At 42.5% G+C, this 22,586-nt stretch overlaps 1 protein-coding gene across 4 annotated transcripts in view; it reads right to left on the minus strand.

Moving 5' to 3' along the window:
- SH3D19 (SH3 domain containing 19) overlaps positions 1 to 22,586 on the minus strand; it is a 137,824-nt gene that overhangs the window by 71,066 nt on the left and 44,172 nt on the right. For all 4 annotated transcript variants that reach the window (XM_073642525.1, XM_073642524.1, XM_073642526.1 and 1 more), the window contains exon 2: positions 3,124 to 3,163. In XM_073642525.1, coding sequence (XP_073498626.1) covers positions 3,124 to 3,163 — 40 coding nt within the window. The remainder of the gene's footprint in view (positions 1 to 3,123; positions 3,164 to 22,586) is intronic.

A 22,586-nucleotide genomic window follows, 5' to 3' on the forward strand; every position in this document is an offset into this window, starting at 1 on the left:
ATAGCTGACTCTGCCTGCACGCTTCCCATCATAAAAAGAAAGAAAGGGCAGTTCCAATACATAAAGCCAAGTTACTTTGTTTATTCCAGTGCTGTAAAATAATCCAATGATCCCGCCCTGTGTAATAGAAACCAGAAACATGAGCGAGCGAACAGGAAATACAGCAAACTGCTAGGATCACTCTACCAGAAGATCAGAAGCCGCGGCAAGCACAGAGATACCAGAAGATGTATACACAGCGCTTGTTTTTCATGCGAGGCTCAGTACCTCTACTATGGCGGAGTACCAAGAGGAGTATTTATCCAGTCATCTGCCAGTGAACACCAAGTCTCCAGATAACTGGTCCCAGGAGAGCCAGACCAGATTAAAAACACACGCACTTACAAAACACGCCACAGTGCAAAGCTCCAAATCAGCAGGAATCCTTTAATATCTGTCTGTGAAAGCTGTAGAAACACTGTCTCATAGCCCCCAAAAGGACTGTTGCCAAATTTCTAGAGCACTGACAAATCTGACTGCTTGTCTGAACATTTGTCATTGAGTACTTTAAAAAAATCTGGGTGACAATCCTTCTGGAAACTGTACAGAACGCCACCTAGCTTTCCCGGGAACTCTGATAACCTAAAGGGTTTTCCAAGATTTAGAATATTGATGCAGAGAGAAAGGCTGACAGCACTCACTATATGGGACGCACGTTCAAAGCTCCAAGGAACCCACTTGGAGGATTAAGCAGTAGAAAGACAAATAAACAGCGTCCAGTCCAAGGTGATGGAGTCCAAAATCTGAAGGTTATTCCGCCATCAAGTTACAACGTTTCGACCTATAATGGGTTGAAACGTTGTAACTTGATGGTGGAATAAACTTCAGATTTTGGACTACACGCGACTTGGAATATTGATGGTCTATCCTTAAAGAGGCACTCCCAACTATTGTTTTTTCTAATCCTGTCTAACAATTTAATGCAGTGTAGGTACGTTCGTATACTTACCAGTTGCCATCTTCCCCATTTTTTTTTACTAGGTCACGACTTAAACCCCAGTGTGATCCAGCTAGATGGAATGTGTGTGTGATCTGGAAGTCACTTTCACAATGTAAGTCTGTCGAGTCTCATTCTGAGGCCACGGCCCCACTATCAGTATTCGGTCAGTATTTTTTCTCAGGAGTAGGAGCCAAAACCAGGTGAGGAACAATCAGAGAAAAGGTATAATAGAAACAAGTCACCAATTCTACATTTATCCCCACTCCTGGTTCTGGCTCCCACTCCTGAGAAAAAATACTGACCGAATACTGACCAAATACTGAGAGTGGGGCCGCGACCTTAGGCTGCATAAACTTACAATGAGTAAGTAACATGGCCCTGTCCCTGTGTGAACATGCAAAGAAGAGGCGCCCTCACATTATCCAGTACAGGACTGGACCGACCCTAGATACTGGGGAAGATGGCAATTTGTAAGTATATTAACACACCTACACTACATTACATAAATAAAAAGGATCAGGAAAAAAAAATTGGGGGGTGTTACTTTAAGACAGGTGAATAATATCAGATTGTTGGATGCTCTCCTCTCACTCCATCCGCTAAAGAGCAGTTTGAAGGGCAGCTACTGTAGCGTTGTACTATTCACTTCAATGAAACAATTCAGTAATACCCAGGTGATTGTGTGCAGGTAAAGAGGGCAGAAGAGGCTGCAACACTTGCCAAGTGCTATGCCCCCTTCAATCTGCAGGTGTGCCAAAAATCCGACCACCAGATATTAGATTCTTGATGGTGATCCTAAATATTCTGAACCTGGAAAACCCATTTAAAAAAAACAAATATATGGGAAAAGGACATCTTAAAAATGTGGAAAACATGATTCATTAGGGCCATGTTCTAAGAGGACAATGACTGCCAAACGACTGTTTGCATGAAAAGTCATTTGCAACCAAAAAACTATAATTCTGTTTCTTGTTTGTCATTGATGAGCACATTGTAAAAAGCAATGAGCCTTGGTTCTTAAAAATGAAGAGTCGCTGGCTAGAATAGGTAGGTCCGACCACGTAATAAACACTTTAAAGTATATTTAACTACATTTGCAGAAAAATGATACATGTTAAACAGCATTAATCAGAGTATGATAATGTGGAAGAAAGGATGAAGCTAGAGCAGTTCATGCCTTTTCCACATGTGTTCTCCATTATAGTTTGCTAAGGTCAGCAGATGGAGATCCTCTGTGAAACATGGGACAACACTCCCAGGTCTCCGAGCCTTAAGAATGACATCACATCAAAGGTATAGGGGTGAACAAAACTGAGTAAACCTCAGGACTACATCCAATCCACACACTGGAGAACATATACAAGCAGTATCACTAGAACAGAAGATGTCCTCTTTATATACTAATGTAGTGTAAAAAATGTAAAAACTAGAAAGAAGATTCAGCAACACTTGCTACAAGATGAAGGGTGCGCTAATATTTCCCACCAGTGCAGCATTTAAGGGTGGTTTCACACTGCGTTTAGTACACGCTTGGTGGCCCCATCAGAGTTTACGTCCGAAGCCCCCTGCAAAAGGGGATTCAGACATATGCGCCTATGGCGCCATAGAGTATAATGATGCTGGCAGAGCGAACGTGTGGTCAGCCGTGCTTCATTTTCGAGCGAGTGCGCCTACTGGAAGCGGACACTCAGACGTCGTAGATGTAAATCTATGAACAGTACGCTCACTCTCTTAGTGAAGTGGAAAAGTGTCAGAAATCCTGGACTAAGGAGATGCGCATGGAGCGACTCGGAAACCCCATTCATTTTTCCCAACATATGAGGGTTGCAGCGGCTTACTAAATATGGCTTTTGGCCCAGAGGCCTTATATATTTTTTCAGTGTACGTATCTACTCCAGAACATTAAGGTAAATACATTGATACATCTGTCCTAGTTTACCTTGTTAGCCATAATTTTAGTGAATAACATAAGGCCCTGTACATGTTGGTGGGCTACGTTCAGTGTGTATGCCGGTACAGCTCCCAAAATACCTGCCATGGAAAAAAAGCTTGTGGAACAGAAGTGCTGTCATCTCCAGGGACAATAAGATGGTTTCTGTCATTAGAAATAACCGATATACAGTAATAGATAATGCAGCACTTACCCAGGAAACCTGTGTTCTGGCTTATTCCTTTCTGGACGCTCTGAAACAAAGACAAAAATGGAGAAAATTATTGTAATTCCAAAAATCTACGTTATAGTGCTAACAGGTGAAAAAAATGAAAGACAAAACTGGGACTGGATCCTATCCCAATATGAAGTAGGTGTAGTAATAATATTAGCAAATACCTCCAATTAGAAATGTAGTATAGTTCTTCTGATTCGCTATGTCGCTTATCTTATGTGCAGAACATTGCAGTAGCTTAAGTATCCATGTTTACAATCACTAAGAACTGTCACTGTGTGATTGGCCATTACCATGGATATCTAAGGTACTGCAATGCCCTGCACAGTGACATAGCTAATTAGAAGAACTATACTACATTTCTCATTGGAGGTATTTGCTAATATTATTATTACACCTACTATATATTGGGATAGGATCTTGGAGATGGGGATATGCCTTTACTAAAAGTATCTTTACGATTCATTCTGGATTTGGTCTACAAATACATTCCAAAGAGTTCACCTCACATGGTGCACATCTCCTGACATATTCAGAAATTCAGCCCTGGCATTTGAAAGCACACAGGTCACTGCAACCCCCACACCCACGTCCCCAGATAGGGGTCTCCATTATATACACTGCTCAAAAAAATAAAGGGAACACTCAAATAACACATCCTAGATCTGAATGAATGAAATATTCTCATTGAATACTTTGTTCTGTACAAAGTTGAATGTGCTGACAACAAAATCACACAAACATCATCAATGGAAATCAAATTTATTAACCAATGGAGGCCTGGATTTGGAGTCACCCCCAAAATCAAAGTGGAAAAACACACTACAGGCTGATCCAACTTTGATGTAATGTCCTTAAAACAAGTTAAAATGAGGCTCAGTATTGTGTGTGGCCTCCACGTGCCTGTATGACCTCCCTACAATGCCTGGGCATGCTCCTGATGAGGTTGCGGATGGTCTTCTATGGGATCTCCTCCCAGACCTGGACTAAAGCATCCGCCAACTCCAGGACAGTCTGTGGTGCAACGTGACCTTGGTGGATGGAGCGAGACATGATGTCCCAGATGTGCTCAATCGGATTCAGGTCTGGGGAACGGGCGGGCCAGTCCATAGCTTCAATGCTTTCATCTTGCAGGAACTGCTGACACACTCCAGCCACATGAGGTCTGGCATTGTCCTGCATTAGGAGGAACCCAAGGCCAACCGCACAAGCATATGGTATCACAAGGGGTCTGAGGATCTCATCTCAGTACCTAATGGCAGTCAGGCTACCTCTGGTGAGCACATGGAGTGCTGTGCGGCCCTCCAAAGAAATGCCACCCCACACCATTACTGACCCACTGCCAAACCAGTCATGCTGAAGGATGTTGCAGGCAGCAGATCGCTCTCCACGGCGTCTCCAGACTCTGTCACGTCTGTCACATGTGCTCAGTGTGAACCTGCTTTCATCTGTGAAGAGCACAGGGCGCCAGTGGCGACTTTGCCAATCCTGGTGTTCTGTGGCAAATGCCAAGCGTCCTGCACGGTGTTGGGCTGTGAGCACAACCCCCATCTGTGGACGTCGAGCCCTCATACCACCCTCATGGAGTCGGTTTCTAACCATTTGTGCAGACACATGCACATTTGTGGCCTGCTGGAGGTCATTTTGCAGGGCTCTGGCAGTGCTCCTCTTGTTCCTCCTTGCACAAAGGAGGAGGTAACGGTCCTGCTGTTGGGTTGTTGCCCGTTTATGGCTTCCTCCACATCTCCTGGTATCTGCTCCATGCTCTGGACACTGTGCTGACAGACACAGCTACCCTTCGTGCCACAGTTCACACTGATGTGCCATCCTGGATGAACTGCACTACCTGAGCAACTTCTGTGGGTTGTACTGTAGACACCGCCTCATGCTACTGTACCTCTAGGGGTGAGAGCAATAGCAAAATGAAAAAGTGACCAAAACAACAGCCAAAAAGGATAAGAACAGAGAAATGGTCTGTGGTCACCACCTGCAGAACCATTCCTTTATAGGGGGTATCTTGCTAATTGCCGATCATTTCTACCAGTTGTCTGTTCCATTTGCACAACAGCAGGAGAAATTGATTCACAATCAGTGTTGCTTCATAACTGGACAGGTAGATTTCACAGAAGTGTTATTGACTTGGAGTTACATTGCGTTGTTTAAGTGTTGCCTTTATTTTTTTGAGCAGTGTATATGACCCGGTCTGATATTACAGGAAATTAAAATTTACTGTAATTTAATGTAATTACAAAATGCGTGGTTGATCTTTTTTCTCCTAATTATTAGGCCAGACTGGGGTACACAAAATGATGCATGGCATACCCAAATTAGTGTGTGGGGTAAAGGAGAAGGACTGAGCTGGGAAAGTTTAGCAGCTTAGATGGACCGCACTATCACTACCAGCATGCTGCTCAGATGCGTGGGCGACATGGGTGTTGCTAGGCTCTATAAAAATATTTGTCCTTCCTCCACAAAAAATAATACAAAATATATATAACACAGCCATTACACATTCTATATACTGCTCTGTTTTGATCTACACACAAATGGTATTCATGTGCAAAATGGATCCGCTGCAAACAGAGCAGAGGGGCCCAATTGATAATACTGGAATCCGTTAGATGTTGGGTTTTAGAACAAACAAAAAAAAAAAGTTCTGTATGCTGCGCTTTTTCTTCATTTCTAAAATCAATGGGACCCCTCTACTTCTGTTTGCATTGGTTATGCACATCAATTCAATTTGTCAGTTCCTCTAAACAGAACACAGAATGTGCAAATGGTAATGTGAATATAGTATCCAAGTATTATCACCGTACCGTTACTGAACAAGATCAAGTAGTAGATGTGATGTCACCGCAGCAGCCAAATTACCGAGACCTGAGCAGCGCAAGTACCTGCTGTTTGATAATTTAGGTATATAAAAGGGCATTTGGGGTCCACTTCCCTTTAAATCATGGTCTGCCTCTGTGGGTGCAAGGTTGTCAGTATGTAGCTTTAAAGTGAAATATTTAAAATTAATCTGTCAGCTCAAGAAGACTGTTCAAACCACGCACAGGCGCTGGGTAAAGCCATGATGTAGCCAAGCACTGTTTTGCATAAAGCTCAACCCTCCTCTTCCTTGATTGACAGCTTTGGCTTTACAGAAATCCGAGAAACATGAAGACTGATAGAAAACAAGTTTGTAGGCCACTGTTAGGGTGCCCCGAGCACCTGTGCTTGGTATGAACAGTCATTTCATGCTGACAAACTCCCTTTAAAGAGAATCTATCACAACATTTTTGCTAACCGATCTTAGAGCAGCATAATGTAAAGACAGAGACCCTGAATCCAGCAATGTATCAATTACTGGGCTGCTTGGTGCTGTTCTGATAAAATCATTGTTTTATCTGCAACAGATCTAGCAGTTCTCTGAATACTGAGCCCTGTATAACCCCGCCCACACCACTGATTGACAGTTTTCTGCCTATGCACCGCGTACACAGAAAGCTGTCAATCAGTGGTGTGGGTGGGGTTACATAGAGCTGATTAGCCGGAAGTCAGAAGCTACGTCACACGCTCTCAATACAAGTCTATGACAGTCAGGACGAGGCCAGAAAGAGGGTCTCATAGACTTGGATTGTAAAGTGACCTCCGCACAGCTACATGAAACAATGGAGCAGCCGGCAGGTCAGTTGTCGCCTGAGAACGATGGAAGCGACTGAGAAAACAGATGAAAACGCTGGAAGGCGAGTATGAGACACAGGACTTACATTTAAAGCACCACTCCAGCGGTGCAATAAAAAAACGCTGGAGTGGTGCCTTAAAAAAGCCCTCAGGACAATGTTGATTTTTAAGTCCCATAGCAATATGTCTGTTCTACAGAGTGCAAGTGTCCTTACACTTATTATCACCATAGCAAAATCATACAAAATCATAGAGTCTTCTGTATAGACTAGAAGTTTATTTTCTCGATGCAATCTTATGAGGCCCACATAGAGAATCTCAGAGAATTATACTGAGAAAGTGACTTCTGGCTCTCCCAAAAGACAGTATGTGAAACAGCTGGTCTGAAATGAAGTCACATGGTTAAGAAGAGAATTAGACTAATGTCATTGTACCCCATTCTGCAGTGTAACCCTCCACTTTTCCTTCAGCTCCCATGTGAATAACATCATTCACCACTTTTCAATCTCTTCCAACAGAGTCCCATGTGCAAAACATCACTCTGCTCCTTTGAGCTTCCTCCAACATGCAGTCCTATGTAAATACACAAGACCCCCCCCCTACTTTCAGCCTCCTTTAACATACAGTCCCATGTAAAGAACATCACACCTCTCCCTTCAGACTTCTCCTGGCAGTATATCACTCCTCTCAACCCACTGCAAACAGCCCCATCCTGCAATATAGCACACCTTTCAGCTCCTCTATTTAGCCCTTTCCTGCAGTATATCACTTGTTTGAGTTCTCCTACCAAATGGCACAAGGTAGGCGCTGATGGCCTGCAGGAGCAATATGTGTGGTAAGGAGCTGAAGACTCTTGTTTGCCACAGTTGGCAACAGCACCAGCGTCCTGAGGACACAGATACGCTGCTAGCCGATGTGGCCCACTGCTGAACTAGCCCATCCATCACACGGTCACAGTATAAAACGGGTCAGTCTGGCCCTAATGTATAGCCATGATGTACACAAGTAAATTACATATACCTCACCTATTCATCATACTTACAGTGCAATATTTATTCTGTTCTGATCCTGAGCTACAGTGGGCATTAAACGCATGGAGCTGCATTCACGACAGTGCTAGCTTCAGAGCTGAAATAATTCAGTATTCACAGCAGGGTCAACATTTGTATAGAGCTTCGTCCGGAAGTTTGCATTCCAGAAGAAAGCTCTTGATTTTATTTAAGGAAAATACAATTATCACACTGTATTATAGAAACCCAGCTAAACTTTTGTGAACGCAATCTTGGTCTATAAGTACAGGCTCATTGTAATACCGTTTAAAAAAGCGTTTTTTTGACGCATTTGATATGACCCATTAGGGCCGGGAAAAGGTATTTTGATGAAGCTGATGGCGCTCCCACCCCATCCCTCAGCCCCCAAGCAAAGGAATGGGTCAGAGACTAAGGTAACAGGACCCCTAATGCACTCCAATGGGTCAGGTAACAAGCACTGACGACCACTTCCACTAGAATTGTTACCTTTTTTTTTTACTTTTTTGGGGAAAAAGTTGTGTACTTTAAGATTGAGGCTTAACCATAAGTGCAATTTCAAAGTTAGAGGTATAGAATCACTCATTGTATGGGAACCATTAACACAATACAAGGGACAAATAGTGATATTCATCCCTGACATCCTAAATTTTAAATGCAAGACCCAAGGATAGTCATAAAAACTAATATACAGTAGCTTAAAGGGGTTTTACCACGAATAAAAGTTGATTTTAATCAATAGATCTTGGAATAATAATAAGTTCCACAATTGGATGTGTTTAAATAAAATGTTCCTGTGCGGAGATAATCTTATAAATGTTCCCCTGCTGTGGTACTATGTAATGGCTGTGTCTGACCGTGCAGGAACATGGTCTGATCATACCACATCTCCTGGGCAGGGGACGATGCAAAAGACAATACAGACATTACAGCAGGGGATCACAGCTGATTCTTTCTTTGAGGTAAAATATTGCATAAAAACAGGCAGTGAAAGGTTTTACCTCACAAAAAGAATCAGCTGTGATCCCCTGCTGTAATATCTGTATAGTCTTTTGCTTCCTCCCCTGCCCAGGAGATGTGGCATGATCCTGCACGGTCAGACACAGCCATTACACAGTACACAGCAGAGGAACATTTCTTTAAGATTATCTCAGCACAGGAACATTTTATTTAAACACATCCAATTGTGGAACTTATTAATTATTCCAAGATCTATTGATTAAAATCAACTTTCGTTCGTGGGAAAACCCCTTTAACTATGATGGGGGGCCGTTTGGTTTCAATTAAGGTGTCCAGCATTTGGCAGATACCATAATGGAATCTATTATTTAGACCCCATTATAGATAAAATGATCTGTCTGATGGTTTTTGCATCCATCATCAGACAAGTACAGTTTGCAACAAAACTGATGGTAGCTCTGGTGCCATATTCCTGTACTAATAATGGTTCTTGTGAGCTAGTCACTACTCACGGACTTACCGTGAAGCAGGATAGTCAAGAGGTCCGGGGTCAGTACCAAGAGGGCTCGTAATAGACAAACGGAAAAGACAAAAAAGAGTAGTCCGTTAACAGTCCGAGGTCAGAGTATCGGGAAGGTAGTGGATCAAGACAAAAGGGGCAAGTCAAACGGATTTTCAATGGTAAATCCAAGGTCAGCAACGAAGATCAGAATAAAACTCAAAGCACAGAGCAAACACATACACATGGATGACACCTGGAGGAGATCCCAAAGACCCAGTCAGTTAAGACAGCTGAGCTTTCATTCACAATACTCACACCTCTGCCTCAGATTGGGCAGTAAAGCTGTAACTCACAATCCTGATAGCTCAGCAAGCACTCAATCCTGCAGGGTGTCATTCACAGGGTCTATAGGACAAATGAGTGGTGGAATCATGACAGTTCTGGTAACGCATTCCTGTACTGATGGTAGTTCTGGTGACTTATTTCTGTTCGGATAGTGGTTCTGGTGATGAATTCATGTAGTGTTGGTTGTTTCCTGTGCTGTATTCATGTACTACTGATGGCTCTGGTGATGAATACATCATCATAACCATCATCACTACATGAATACATCACCAGAGCCAACATGAGTACATGAAAACAAATCTAAAATCATCATCAGTACATAAATAGAACACCAGAGCCATCAATAGTACTTAACGGGAACCTGTCAGCAGAATTGTGCTGAGTAAACTACAGGCATTGTCAGGTTGAGGCTGCTGCACTGATTAAAATGATACCGGAGGTGAAGAAATTCGTCTTGTGGTTCTTGTGTAATCAGTGTTTGCAGTTTTGAGTTAATGATATCCTGGTGCTCTAGGCCAGATCAGCAAGATAAGACCTGCCCACAGGCAGGATTAGGGAGTGCAGCCTTCTTCTTCTTCTTCTTCTTCTATGCTTGAGATTGAATGACTTTTGGCAGAGCACCCAAGCATTCCGCAAATAATGTATATTGGGCATGACTGGTTATTGACAGTGTTCACACAGTTAGTTGTTTGGTGCTGATACACTGATTTTTTATATAATTTGCATTCCTCCCACCTGAAAAAATGAACACCACAAATAACACAGTGAAAACTCTTAGAACTGAAAATGACATCTATGCTATCGGTACTAAGAGCGCTAGCACTGTGTTATCGGTGCTGTTACATAGGACAGCAGGTGACATATACTACACCTGTACTACGTACCACCACAGATAACAGTGATAACTGGATATGGGGATAGGATCAGGGATCAGTCCCAGCCTGGATTCATCACATCGGTAATGGTAGGATGCGCCCTGTCAAAGATTAGAATCACCGATATGATGACTGTACTCAGTGCTTTGATCCTGCACCGACCAGAGAGCTCAATGCTCCGGCATCAGAGTCACTAACTCAAAGAGTCATCTCTGACTGTGCTGCCATATCTTCTCTGAAGAAGCTGACAAGCAGCAATATGCATAGCAGGCAATCCTCACCTCTTACTGAAGTGGCTGCTCGGGGTCTGTGTGTGTGTAGGCGCCGCTCTGCACAGGCTGGAAGAGGAGAGCGGGAGGCTGTTATTTACTGGCTGAGAAGAAAATGATCCGGGAGGGGGAGAAACCTGCGTTGCTTTTGACTGGAGGCCGAGATGTCAGAGCTGCTGAAGGCCCCGAATCAAAGTGCCTAGTGTCAATCAATTGCATTCACGTCTGTACAATTGAATGCAGGGAGGGAGTGACGGCAGTGGGGCAGGCAGAGGGGTGAGCGGTGTCAGTGACTGACACAGCTCCCCTGTGTGCCCCCTTGGGGGGCAGGAGGTATCGCTCTAGGTGGGTGCCTTCCCTGCCTACCCCTTGTCCCGGCCCTGTGACCAAAGCTTAGGATAGGTGTCACGAGTTTACCGTGACAGAGGAGCCAGAAGACAGCAGCGTCTGATTCCTCCTACTCCTGCAATCATTAGAAGTCTTTCACCTTCATATTAAATGGTGCAGGTTTCTTTTAGCAGTGCAGGGGTTAATCTGCTTAGCTGTGAGCTCCATGAAGCTTACCTGACTTGAAGCTCACAGCTGTTCACCGTTAGCCACTCCCCTCACCTATATATTCTAAGTTCTAGCAAGCAGTCATTGCCAGAGCTAGCTTCATTGCCGCCTAGTTCGGGAGTTTGTTGTTGTTTGAGAAGGCGTTGGGTGGATTTAAGCTAAGACTGTTGCGTGGTTTTGGTTGTGTGTTTATCCCCTCCTTCTCCTACATTGTTTTTTTCCAATCCTCCACTTCCTGGTGCTATCCTGTTTGTGTGCATATATTTGTATGAGGGGTATTTTCCTTTATCCCTCTATGTATTACCTTGTCAGTCTCGTTGGTGTACTGCCATACACTACTACTCTCCTCTTCCCTGGGTGGGGGAAAGGAAAAGACTGAGGGCGGATTGAGGAGCTCGGACAAGGTATGTGGTTCTGTCGTCTTCACCTTCAGAAGTAATCTGGGGAACAGGGAAGGAGACCCTGGTCCCGGGATACTCGACAACAGAGTCATGACATTAGGTCATAAATATAAGATCACTGACGGTCTGACTCTTGGCACCCCCATCGATGAGATGTTTTCTTAAACAGTTTGTACAAATAAGGAATCTAAATATGAAAATAGTAATGTTGTATGCCGACACAGCACATAAGAAATTCCATCATTCCTGGCTAATGATTCATCATGAACCATTTTTAAGTTTATGAAAACTTGCGCAATTATACTTTTGTATGTTATCTATACTACATTACCCTCCTGAAGTATAAATGAACATTGCATAGTGAGGAGAGGATGGAATTATAGAAACCCTGTAATATTGGAGACCATTCTAAAATGAATCTGTTTTGTGTCTGCTTTTCAGACGCAGAGAAAGATTTATCAAGCTATGAATACAGCAGAATTCTTGTACAATCGGCACCCAAAAAAAATTTTTTTTAAACACTGGCGCCTTTCCGATTATGAATTGTAGACATTTTCTGCACCTTGTTCGACAAAGGGGTGTGACCTTATTGAAAAAGGGCATGGCTTAGCACATAGGAGGTGTGACCTAGAGCATGGGGCAAATTTCTGGCACAAAGTGGTCTAAACTCAGAATACACAGTCTTAATATGCGCCATATTTATGAAACAGCGTGAACCACTGACAAATTTGGTAATTTTACGACTGTATAAATATTCAACAATATTGAAAAATCTCCACCATTGTGTTCTATAGCAGAAGGAGCTAATCAGAGATATCTAGTGTGGTAGGAAAGGGTTAGTATAACTTAAAGGGAACCTGTCACATCCTAGCTACTATGTACACTGCCCCCATTGCTTTGTTAGTGATGCAATGTGCATCACTAACAAGCTTTTTTCATTAAAATTGGTGGTAATAAAATGATTGTTATGACCCTCTGTTCCCCGCGCATGCGCAGTGAAGCTGCGAACTACACAGCCTCACTGCGCATGCGCGGGAACATAGCGCGTGCGCAGTGAAGATGGTGACCACACAGCCTCACTGCGCAGACGTGGGACCAGCGGCCCGACATATACAAATGTACATGTGCCCCACAATAATAGCGCATGCTGGGAGCAATATTCAAATACATGGGTGGCGCCAGCAGTGACTGAATAGGAGAATCACACCCCTATGACTGAAAACGAGCAGGTAGGACAAAGTATATAAAAAGGTTATAAAGTCATTATACTACCACCGATTTTAATGAAAAAAGCTTGTTAGTGATGCACATTGCATCACTAACAAAGCAATGGGGGCAATGTACATAGCAACTAGGACGTGACAGGTTCCCTTTAAGAGACCACTGGGCGGGCCTACTCCGATTGACAGATATTTCTTTATGCACACTTAGGTACAAGGAAGACTGTCAATAACTGACTAGGACTGCCCCCTGTGGACTCCTAAGCCCACAATAAGCAGTGATTTAAATGAATGACTTGTATCTTTTTCCACAAAACCAGGTATCAATCTGTTCAGCTCTTTCTCATGGAAGACATTTAAACAATTACTAGGTTTTTGGGGTGTGGGAGGAACCTGAAGCACCCAGAAGAAACCAGATACACGAGAAAAAACAAAAAAACAAACAAAAAAAACATACCAACTCCAAAATGAGGTTATATTTTGCTGGATTAAAATATACTCCAAGGCAGCAATGCCAACCATTGAGCTACAGATTCTACTTCATCTAATTTTGCATCAATTGCATTAGGAGATCAAACGCCCCCAAATTCCCATAAAAGAGACACTATTTGAAACTGGCACATCTGCATTCATTCCTATCAGTTCTTTATCCAGCATGATAGATTCATCATTAAAGGGTTATTTCTATCTTCATAGATGTGTTTTTGAATAGGAATAATATAAAATCAATAATTTTTGCAATTTATTATTAAAATTTGCAGCCATCCTTCAGACAGCAACACACTCTCGTTTACAGCTTGTTGTCTACGAGACCGACCACCACTGCCGTCTAGCCTGTAAGGACTTCACTGAAGCTGGCCAGGACTAGGAGATAATAGTGTGTTCCAGGGATCCCAGCCAGCTTCAAAGCATTGCTAATAAACGCAATAGCAAAGGGGAAAGCTGTGCATGTTCGGCCGCCGTTGCAAGACTGCAGTGGTGGCTGGTCACCTAGGTAATGAGCTGTATACAGAAGAAAAATGTGTTAGCATCCCAAGAACAATCATAATTTTTAATAAAACAGTAAATTGTAAAAATAGTATCCAACAATACGCATCTATGAAGATGGGAATAATTAATATTATGTTCTACGGTTAGTCTACGGCTCCGTTCACATGTCAGTTTATCGGTTCCATTTGGCTGTTCTAAACCGGAACTATAAACAGAATTTGGATCCGGTCTATTCCTGTTCCAAAGGAAGCAGAGGCTTCCCACTGATTTATCTGGGATCCGTATGGTATTCGCTTGGGGTTTATTTTTAGAACATAATAAAAGTACTGCATGGAAAACTTTGTCTTCCGTTCAAATTTTAACAAACATAAATCAGACAGACCCCATGTAAGTCAATGAGGAGTGGTGTTTTAAATATATTATGGGAACTCCGATCATGAGAAAGGACAAATATACTTAGGGCAGAAAAAATAAAAGAGAAAGAGGCTAATGTACAAAAACATGTATTCACAATACTTTACAGACCATAAACCCCAAACTGAGAAACCTGATCAATCAAATCCAAAACAAGATAGCGGTACTAATTTGTACTGTTGTTGTAAATCGGATTTAATGAATATATTTAGTGGATGTTGCGCAGGATGGCTAACAGCAGCATCCACCCCCCATAAGGACGTCCACTTAACATGTCAAGAGCTTTTTAAGATGTAACATTGATGTCATTGCAGCCTATTGCTGATTGATGCTACTTTTAGGTATCAGGAGATTATAGTATGTTTAACATATAAATCATGAAAACCTAGACAAATACTAGACCCCACAGTATGAAACCGCACAGCAAATAACATATACCGTCTAGATTCTAGACAAAGGGTAAATATTTGTCCATTTTCTGTCCAGCAGACCTGTATGAACCCATTTAGCACACAAGTCAGGAGCCATTGTGGCATACATGCTATAAGTAAAGAAAATAATGAAAATATCTGCAAGGTGGCTCAATGTACTAGGTATATTAAAGGGTTTGTCCAATCTTTCAAGTTCAGGAGTGCACCTCTCCCAGGCTCTAAACTTCCTGATGGCTCGGGGAGGGGGAGAAAGGTCAAGTACTCCTGATTAACAGTTCAGGCCAGCATAATCATCTCACTGGTGGCCCAAAGTGTGCGCTCCCAATGCTGCTATGTTAAACAGCTTTGCCTCTGCAACATCAGAAGTGCCATGGCACTGATGCTGACCTGGATCAGGAACTAACCGATGGTTTGCCCTCCATCCTGGCCAGCTTCAGTGAAGTGCTTACAAACTCTATTACAAAGAGCTTGTAAGCGCTGTGAATGTTCAGCCACCACTCTCAGGTAGCAGTGGTAATGGAGGAAGATAGAAAGAGCCAATCAATTCCAATTTCTCACGGACTACTATTCTATTTTTTGACACAAGAGTAATCCTTTAACTTCACATGTCCTGTGTAATAAGGTGGTCAGCTGAGTGGGACACTCAAGCAACTGTATTCTCAAATTCCACTTTTTAACAAAATAATTGATCAGAATTTTTTAAATAAAAAAAGTTTTGTTTTAACACACCTGGAACATCAACAGACTCTCAAAAGCAGAAGCAACACATCTTACATGGGACTGGCATATATGTCCCAAAAGTTAATGGGTTAGTAAATCATTGTTTTGTTATAGGAACGTTTCCATGATGAATTATCATGCAGAAGCCAGCCATGCTGACTATTTTCAGCTCTTTAGCCCACTAGAGAGCTGTTTGGTTGGCACGAGACCCAAACATCACACCATTGAATGGATTACTGAAAACAAAAGCGCCAGTCTAGAACAAAAAGGCAGCTGAACTGATCTGCAGGGATCTCGCTGAAAAGCTACAGCCGCAGTAGAACTCAGAGGCCACTTGTTGTCTTTGACGATGGCAGCCAACCCGTGCACAACCTGGCCCTTCCACAGCGTGCTGCCTGGTAGAGACACCTCCATTGAGAATCAGTACAATGCTGTATACAGGCCAACATCACAGTTTCTGAATAGCAATGAGGACTGTGGAAGTGCTTTGCTATTTACAGGAACAGGTGAGATTAGGGATATCCACAAACAGCACCAAAAAATCAACTATCATTTGGATCATTTTCAATTTTTCTATTTGGCTTTAATCTACGAGGTCTGAATGAAAGCAAACTAGTTAGTTAGTGTGTAGCCTACTTCACTGGGAAAATATGTGGATACTGTAATATGGCTCTCATGATCAACCCTATTCATTTCTAGGAGATTCAACTAAATGAAAAAAAAGTGCATCTCCTTTATCAGTCCCATCGAGACATGTATTTAAGATCATGGAGAAGACCAAGCTGATGGTATTTTTTTTTTTTTTTTTTAAGTTGCATATTCTTTAGAAAACTATTCAGGGTTCCACTAATGTAGTGTGCCAAGCATAATGTGTAAATAAAGCTGGACATATGTGCAAAATGCATAGTAAAAAAAACATTACAGTATGCCTGTTTTAAAACTCATAAGATAATTATGATCTTCATACTGCACTCACAAATCCATAATGAAAGCAGTCTTAAAGATGACCTGTCACTTGTTGAAAAAATTGAGCTAAATACAGTATTTTTTGCTTTATAAGATGCACCTTTTCCCCCCAGATTTGGGGGAAAAATAGGGGTGCGTCTTATAATGCGAATATACCATACTGGCTGCGGTGGAGCGGGGTCCCATGGTCGCGGCAACGGAGGCAGGAGTGGGGCGATGCTGAGGGCCCCACGCTGGGAGCAGAGGGTGTTTGGAGGTGTGACGCTGCGGGTGTTCGTCAGTGCTTGAGCTTCATGGTCATTTTGAGAAAGCCCCGAGCCCCCGCACGTACATGGTATACAATGCGGTGGACTCCAGGAAAATGGCTGCTGTGGGCGGTGCATGCGCCAACTGAGATCTCTGCACAGAGATCTCGTCTCCAGAGAATAAGCTTGAAAACTTGATAAAGATGCCAGTACGGCACTGAAACACATAATGGACAATAAAAAACATTCTAATGAATATTGCAGCAAGAGACTTCTTTCCAGCAGCGCAGCCAATTTTTAAACGTGTTTTTATTCTGTTTTGGTAAGGTTTAATGAAAACAGAATGAGGTGTACAAAGAAAAGGACACATTACCTACAGTCAAATATGGTGGAGGTTCAAAGATGTTTGTTTTGCTGCCTCATGCACTGGGTGCCTTGAACTGTGTACATGTACAAGGCATCATGAAATCTGAATATTACCAAAGGATTTTGGGTCGCAATGTGGTGCCAAGTATCAGAAAGTTGGGTTTGCGTCCTTGGTCATGGATCTTCCAGCAGCATAATGACCCCAAACATACTTCAAGAAGCACCCAGAAATGGATATAAACAAAGCGCTGGAGAGTTCTGAAGTGGCCTGCAATGACCTGGAGCAGAAGAGTGGTCCAAAATTCCAGTTGAGAGGTGTAAGAAGCTTGTTAATGGTTATAAGAAGAAATTGATTGCAGTTATTTATTCCATAGGGTGTGCAACCAAATATTAAGTGGAGGGTGCCAAAAATTTTGTCTGGCCCATTTTGGGGGTCTTGTGTGAAATTATGTTCAATTTGTCTTTTTTTCTCTGTTTTTTTATTTGTTCCAATACACACAAAGGAAATAAACATGTGTATAACAAAATATGTGTAATTGCAATAATTTCCTGGGAGAAATACTTCATTTTCTGGGAACAATTTCAAGGGTGCCAACACTTTCGACCATGACTGTATTAAGAGAAGCATAGAGTCTAGATCACGTGAAGTAATTATTCCCCTCTACTCCTCCTTGGTCAGACCACATCTGGAACACCGTATCCAGTTCTAGGTAAGCACTTCCTGCCGGCGGCCGCCTCCAGCACTGATAACAGCTGATCAGCGGGGGTGCCGGGTGCAGGACCCCGGCCGATAATACAGTGGTGGCCAAAAGTATTGGCACCCCTGCAATTCTGTCAGATAATACTCAGTTTCTTCCAGAAAATGATTGCAATCACAAAGTCTTAGGTATTATTATCTTCATTTAATTTGTTAATTTGTCTTCAATGAAAAAACACAAAAAGAATTGTTCTAAAGCCAAATTGGATATAATTCCACACCAAACCTAAAGGGGGTGGACAAAAGTATTGGCACCGTTTGAAAAATCATGTGATGCTTCTCTAATTCGTGTAATTAACAGCACCTGTAACTTACCTGTGGCACCTAACAGGTGTTGGCAATAACTAAATCACACTTGCAGCCAGTTAACATGGAGTAAAGTTGACTCAACCTCTGTCCTGTGTCCTTGTGTGTGCCACATTGAGCATGGAGAAAAGAAAGAAGAACAAAGAACTGTCTGAGGACTTGAGAAACCAAATTGTGAGGAAGCATGAGCAATCTCAAGGCTACAAGTCCATCTCCAAAGACCTGAATGTTCCTGTGTCTTCCGTGCGCAGTGTCATCAAGAAGTTTAAAGCCCATGGCACTGTGGCTAACCTCCCTAGATGTGGATGGAAAAGAAAAATTGACGAGAGATTTCAACGCAAGATTGTGCGGATGGTGGATAAAGAACCTCGACTAACATCCAAACAAGTTCAAGCTGCCCGGCAGTCCGAGGGTACAACAGTGTCAACCCGTACTATCCGTCGGCGTCTGAATGAAAAGGGACTGTATGGTAGGATACCCAGGAAGACCCCACTTCTTACCCCGAGACACAAAAAAGCCAGGCTGGAGTTTGCCAAAACTTACCTGAGAAAGCCTAAAACATTTTGGAAGAATGTTCTCTGGTCAGATGAGACAAAAAGTAGAGCTTTTTGGGAAAAAGCATCAACATAGAGTGTACAGGAAAAAAAAAGAGGCATTCAAAGAAAAGAACACGGTCACTACAGTCAAACATGGCGGAGGTTCCCTGATGTTTTGGGGTTGCTTTGCTGCCTCTGGCACTGGACTGCTTGACCGTGTGCATGGCATTATGAAGTCTGAAGACTACAAACAAATTTTGCAGCATAATGTAGGGCCCAGTGTGAGAAAGCTGGGTCTCCCTCAGAGGTCATGGGTCTTCCAGCAGGACAATGACCCAAAACACACTTCGAAAAGCACTATAAAATGGTTTGAGAGAAAGCACTGGAGACTTCTTAGGTGGCCAGCAATGTGTCCAGACCTGAATCCCATAGAACACCTGTGGAGAGATCTCAAAATGGCAGTTTGGAGAAGGCACCCTTCAAATATCAGGGATCTGGAGCAGTTTGCCAAAGAAGAATGGTCTACAATTCCAGCAGAGCATTGTAAGAAACTCATTGATGGTTACTGGAAGCGGTTGTTCGCAGTTATTTTGGCTAAAGGTTGTGCAACCAAGTATTAGGCTGAGGGTGCCAATACTATTGTCTGGCCCATTTTTGGAGTTTTGTGTGAAATGATCAATGATTTGATTTTTGCTTCATTCTCTTATGTGTTTTTTCCTTGCAAGCAAATTAACCACTTCGCACCAGATCCTGTTTTTGCCTTAGTGACCGGGCCAATTTTTTAAATTCTGACCACTGTCACTTTATGAAGTAATTACTCTGGAACGCTTCAACGGATCCCCCTGATTCTGAGACTGTTTTTTCGTGACATATTGTACTTCATGATAGTGGTAAAATTTCTTCGATATCACTTGCGTTTATTTGCGAAAAAAATCGGAAATTTGGCGAAAATTTAGAAAATTTTGCAATTTTCAAACTTTGAATTTTCATACCCTTAAATCAGAGAGATATGTCACACAAAATAGTTAATAAACAACATTTCCCACATGTCTATTTTACATCAGCACAATTTTGGAACCAAAATTTTTTTTTGTTAGGGAGCTATAAGGGTTAAAAGTTGACCAGCGATTTCTCATTTTTCCAACAAAATTTACAAAAACATTTTTTTAGGGACCACATCATATTTGAAGTCACTTTGAGGGGTCTTTATGACAGAAAATACCCAAAAGTGACACCATTCTAAAAACTGCACCCCTCAAGGTGCTCAAAACCACATTCAAGAACCTTATTAACCCTTCAGGTGCTTCACAGGAATTTTTGGAATGTGGAAGAAAAAAATTAACATTTAACAAAAATGTTACTTTAGACCCAATTTTTTTTATTTTCACAGGGGTAACAGGAAAAAATGGACCCCAAAATTTTTTGTGCAATTTCTCTTGAGCGCGCAGATACCCCATATGTGAGGGAAAACCACTGTTTGGGCGCACGGCAGGGCTAGGAAGGGAAGGAGCGCCATTAGACTTTTTGAATGTAAAATTTGTCTGAATAATTAGCGGATGCCATGTTGCATTTGGGGAGCCCCTGATGTGCCTAAACAGTGGAAACCCCCCACAAGTGACACCATTTTGGAAACTAGACCCCTTAGGGAACTTATCTAGATGTGTGGTGAGCACCTTGAACCCCCAGCCGCTTCACAGAAGTTTATAATATTGAGCCGTAAAAATAAAATTTTCACATTTTTCCCACAAAAAATGTTTTTCATTCCCTAATTTTGCATTATCATAAGGGTAACAGGAGAAATTGCACCATGAAATTTGTTGTGCAATTTCTCCTGAGTACGCCGATACCCCATATGTGGGGGAAAACCACTGCTTTGGTGTACGGCAGGGTTCGGAAAAGAAAGGAGCGCTATGTTGGCTGGGATAGGTTGCAGACACCATGTCACATTTGAAGAGTTGCTGACATGCCGAAACAGCAGAAACCCCCACAAGTGACCCCATTTTGTAAACTACACCTCTCAAGGAATTCATCTAGGGAAGTAGTGAGCATTTTTTAATTTTTAAATTTATACCATTGGGCAGTGAAGAAAACAATTATATTTTTACCACAAAAAAATGTTTTACCCTCAGATTTTACATTTTCACACAGGGCAATGGGTAAAAATGGTGCCGAAATGTGTCACACAATTTCTTCTAAAAGTGGCAATACCCCATATGTGGCTGTATCGTACCGCTCAGCCATACGGCGAGATCTGGGGGGGACAGAGTGCTATTTGACAATTGGAGAACAAATTATTGTCGAATAGGCATTTGGATTTGGGAGCACAAAATTTTCTGAATTTCTTTTGGGGGGCAAGGGCCATTTCGCTTTTCCAGAGCTTTTCTGCTACCAGTAACTTGGAAGTCCCTTATATTTTTAACAGATGATGGACCTGAGTGGGGACTAGCTTTTCTTGAGGACTGAGTTGAAGCTTTTATTGGGAACATTTTACGTAACATTTATCCGGCGCTCTAGGCTGAGCACTTACAGTCATGGCCAAAAGTATTGAGAATGAGACAAATAGTAATTTTTCCAAAGTTTACTGCTTCATTTTTTGCAATGGCAATTTGCATATACTCCTGAATGTCAAAGAGTGATCAGCTTAACAGCAATTACTGTACTTGCAAAGTCAATATTTGCCCAGAAAATGAACTTTAACCCCCAAAACACATTTCAACATCATTGCAGTCCTGCCTTAAAAGGAGCAGCTAACATCGTTTTAGTGATTGATCCATTAACACAGGTGTGGGTGTTGATGAGGACAGGGCTGACGATCAATCAGTCATGATTAAGTAACAATGACATCACTGGACACTTTAAAAGGAGGCTGGTTCTTGGTATCATTGTTTCTCTTCAGTTAACCATGGTTATCTCTAAAGAAACACGTGCAGCCATCATTGCACTGCACAAAAATGGCCTAACAGGGAAGAGTATCGCAGCTACAAAGATTGCACCTCAGTCAACAATCTATCGCATCATCCAGAACTTCAAGGAGAGAGCTTCCATTGTTGTCAAAAAGGCTCCAGGGCGCCCAAGAAAGACCAGCAAGTGCCGGGACCGTATCTTAAAACTGTTTCAGCTGCGGGATCGGACTACCAGCAGTGCCGAGCTTGCTCAGGAATGGCAGCAGGCTGGTGTGAGTGCTTCTGCACGCACTGTGAGGCGGAGACTCTTTGAGCAAGGGCTGGTTTCAAGGAGGGCAGCAAAGAAGCCACTTCTCTCCAGAAAAAACATCAGGGACCGACTGATATTCTGCAAAAGGTACAGGGAGTGGACTGCTGAGGACTGGGGCAAAGTCATTTTCTCTGATGAATCCCCTTTTCGATTGTTTGGGACATCTGGAAAACAGCTTATTCGGAGAAGAAGAGGTGAGCGCTACCACCAGTCTTGTCTCATGCCAACTGTAAAGCATCCTGAAACCATTCATGTGTGGGGTTGCTTCTCAGCCAAGGGAATCGGCTCACTCACAGTCTTGCCTAAAAACACAGCCATGAATAAAGAATGGTACCAGAATGTCCTCCAAGAGCAACTTCTCCCAACCGTCCAAGAGCAGTTTGGCGCCCAACAATGCCTTTTCCAGCATGATGGAGCACCTTGCCATAAAGCAAAGGTGATAACTAAATGGCTCATGGAACAAAACATAGAGATTTTGGGTCCATGGCCTGGAAACTCCCCAGATCTTAATCCCATTGAGAACTTGTGGTCAATCATCAAGAGACGGGTGGACAAACAAAAACCAACAAATTCTGGCAAAATGCAAGCATTGATTATGCAAGAATGGACTGCTATCAGTCAGGATTTGGTCCAAAAGTTGATTGAGAGCATGCCAGGGAGAATTACAGAGGTCTTGAAGA

The sequence above is a fragment of the Phyllobates terribilis genome, unplaced genomic scaffold, assembly GCF_046119375.1.
Source record: "Phyllobates terribilis strain yellow unplaced genomic scaffold, ASM4611937v1 Scaffold_1__5_contigs__length_1240528914, whole genome shotgun sequence".
NCBI lineage: Eukaryota > Metazoa > Chordata > Amphibia > Anura > Dendrobatidae > Phyllobates > Phyllobates terribilis.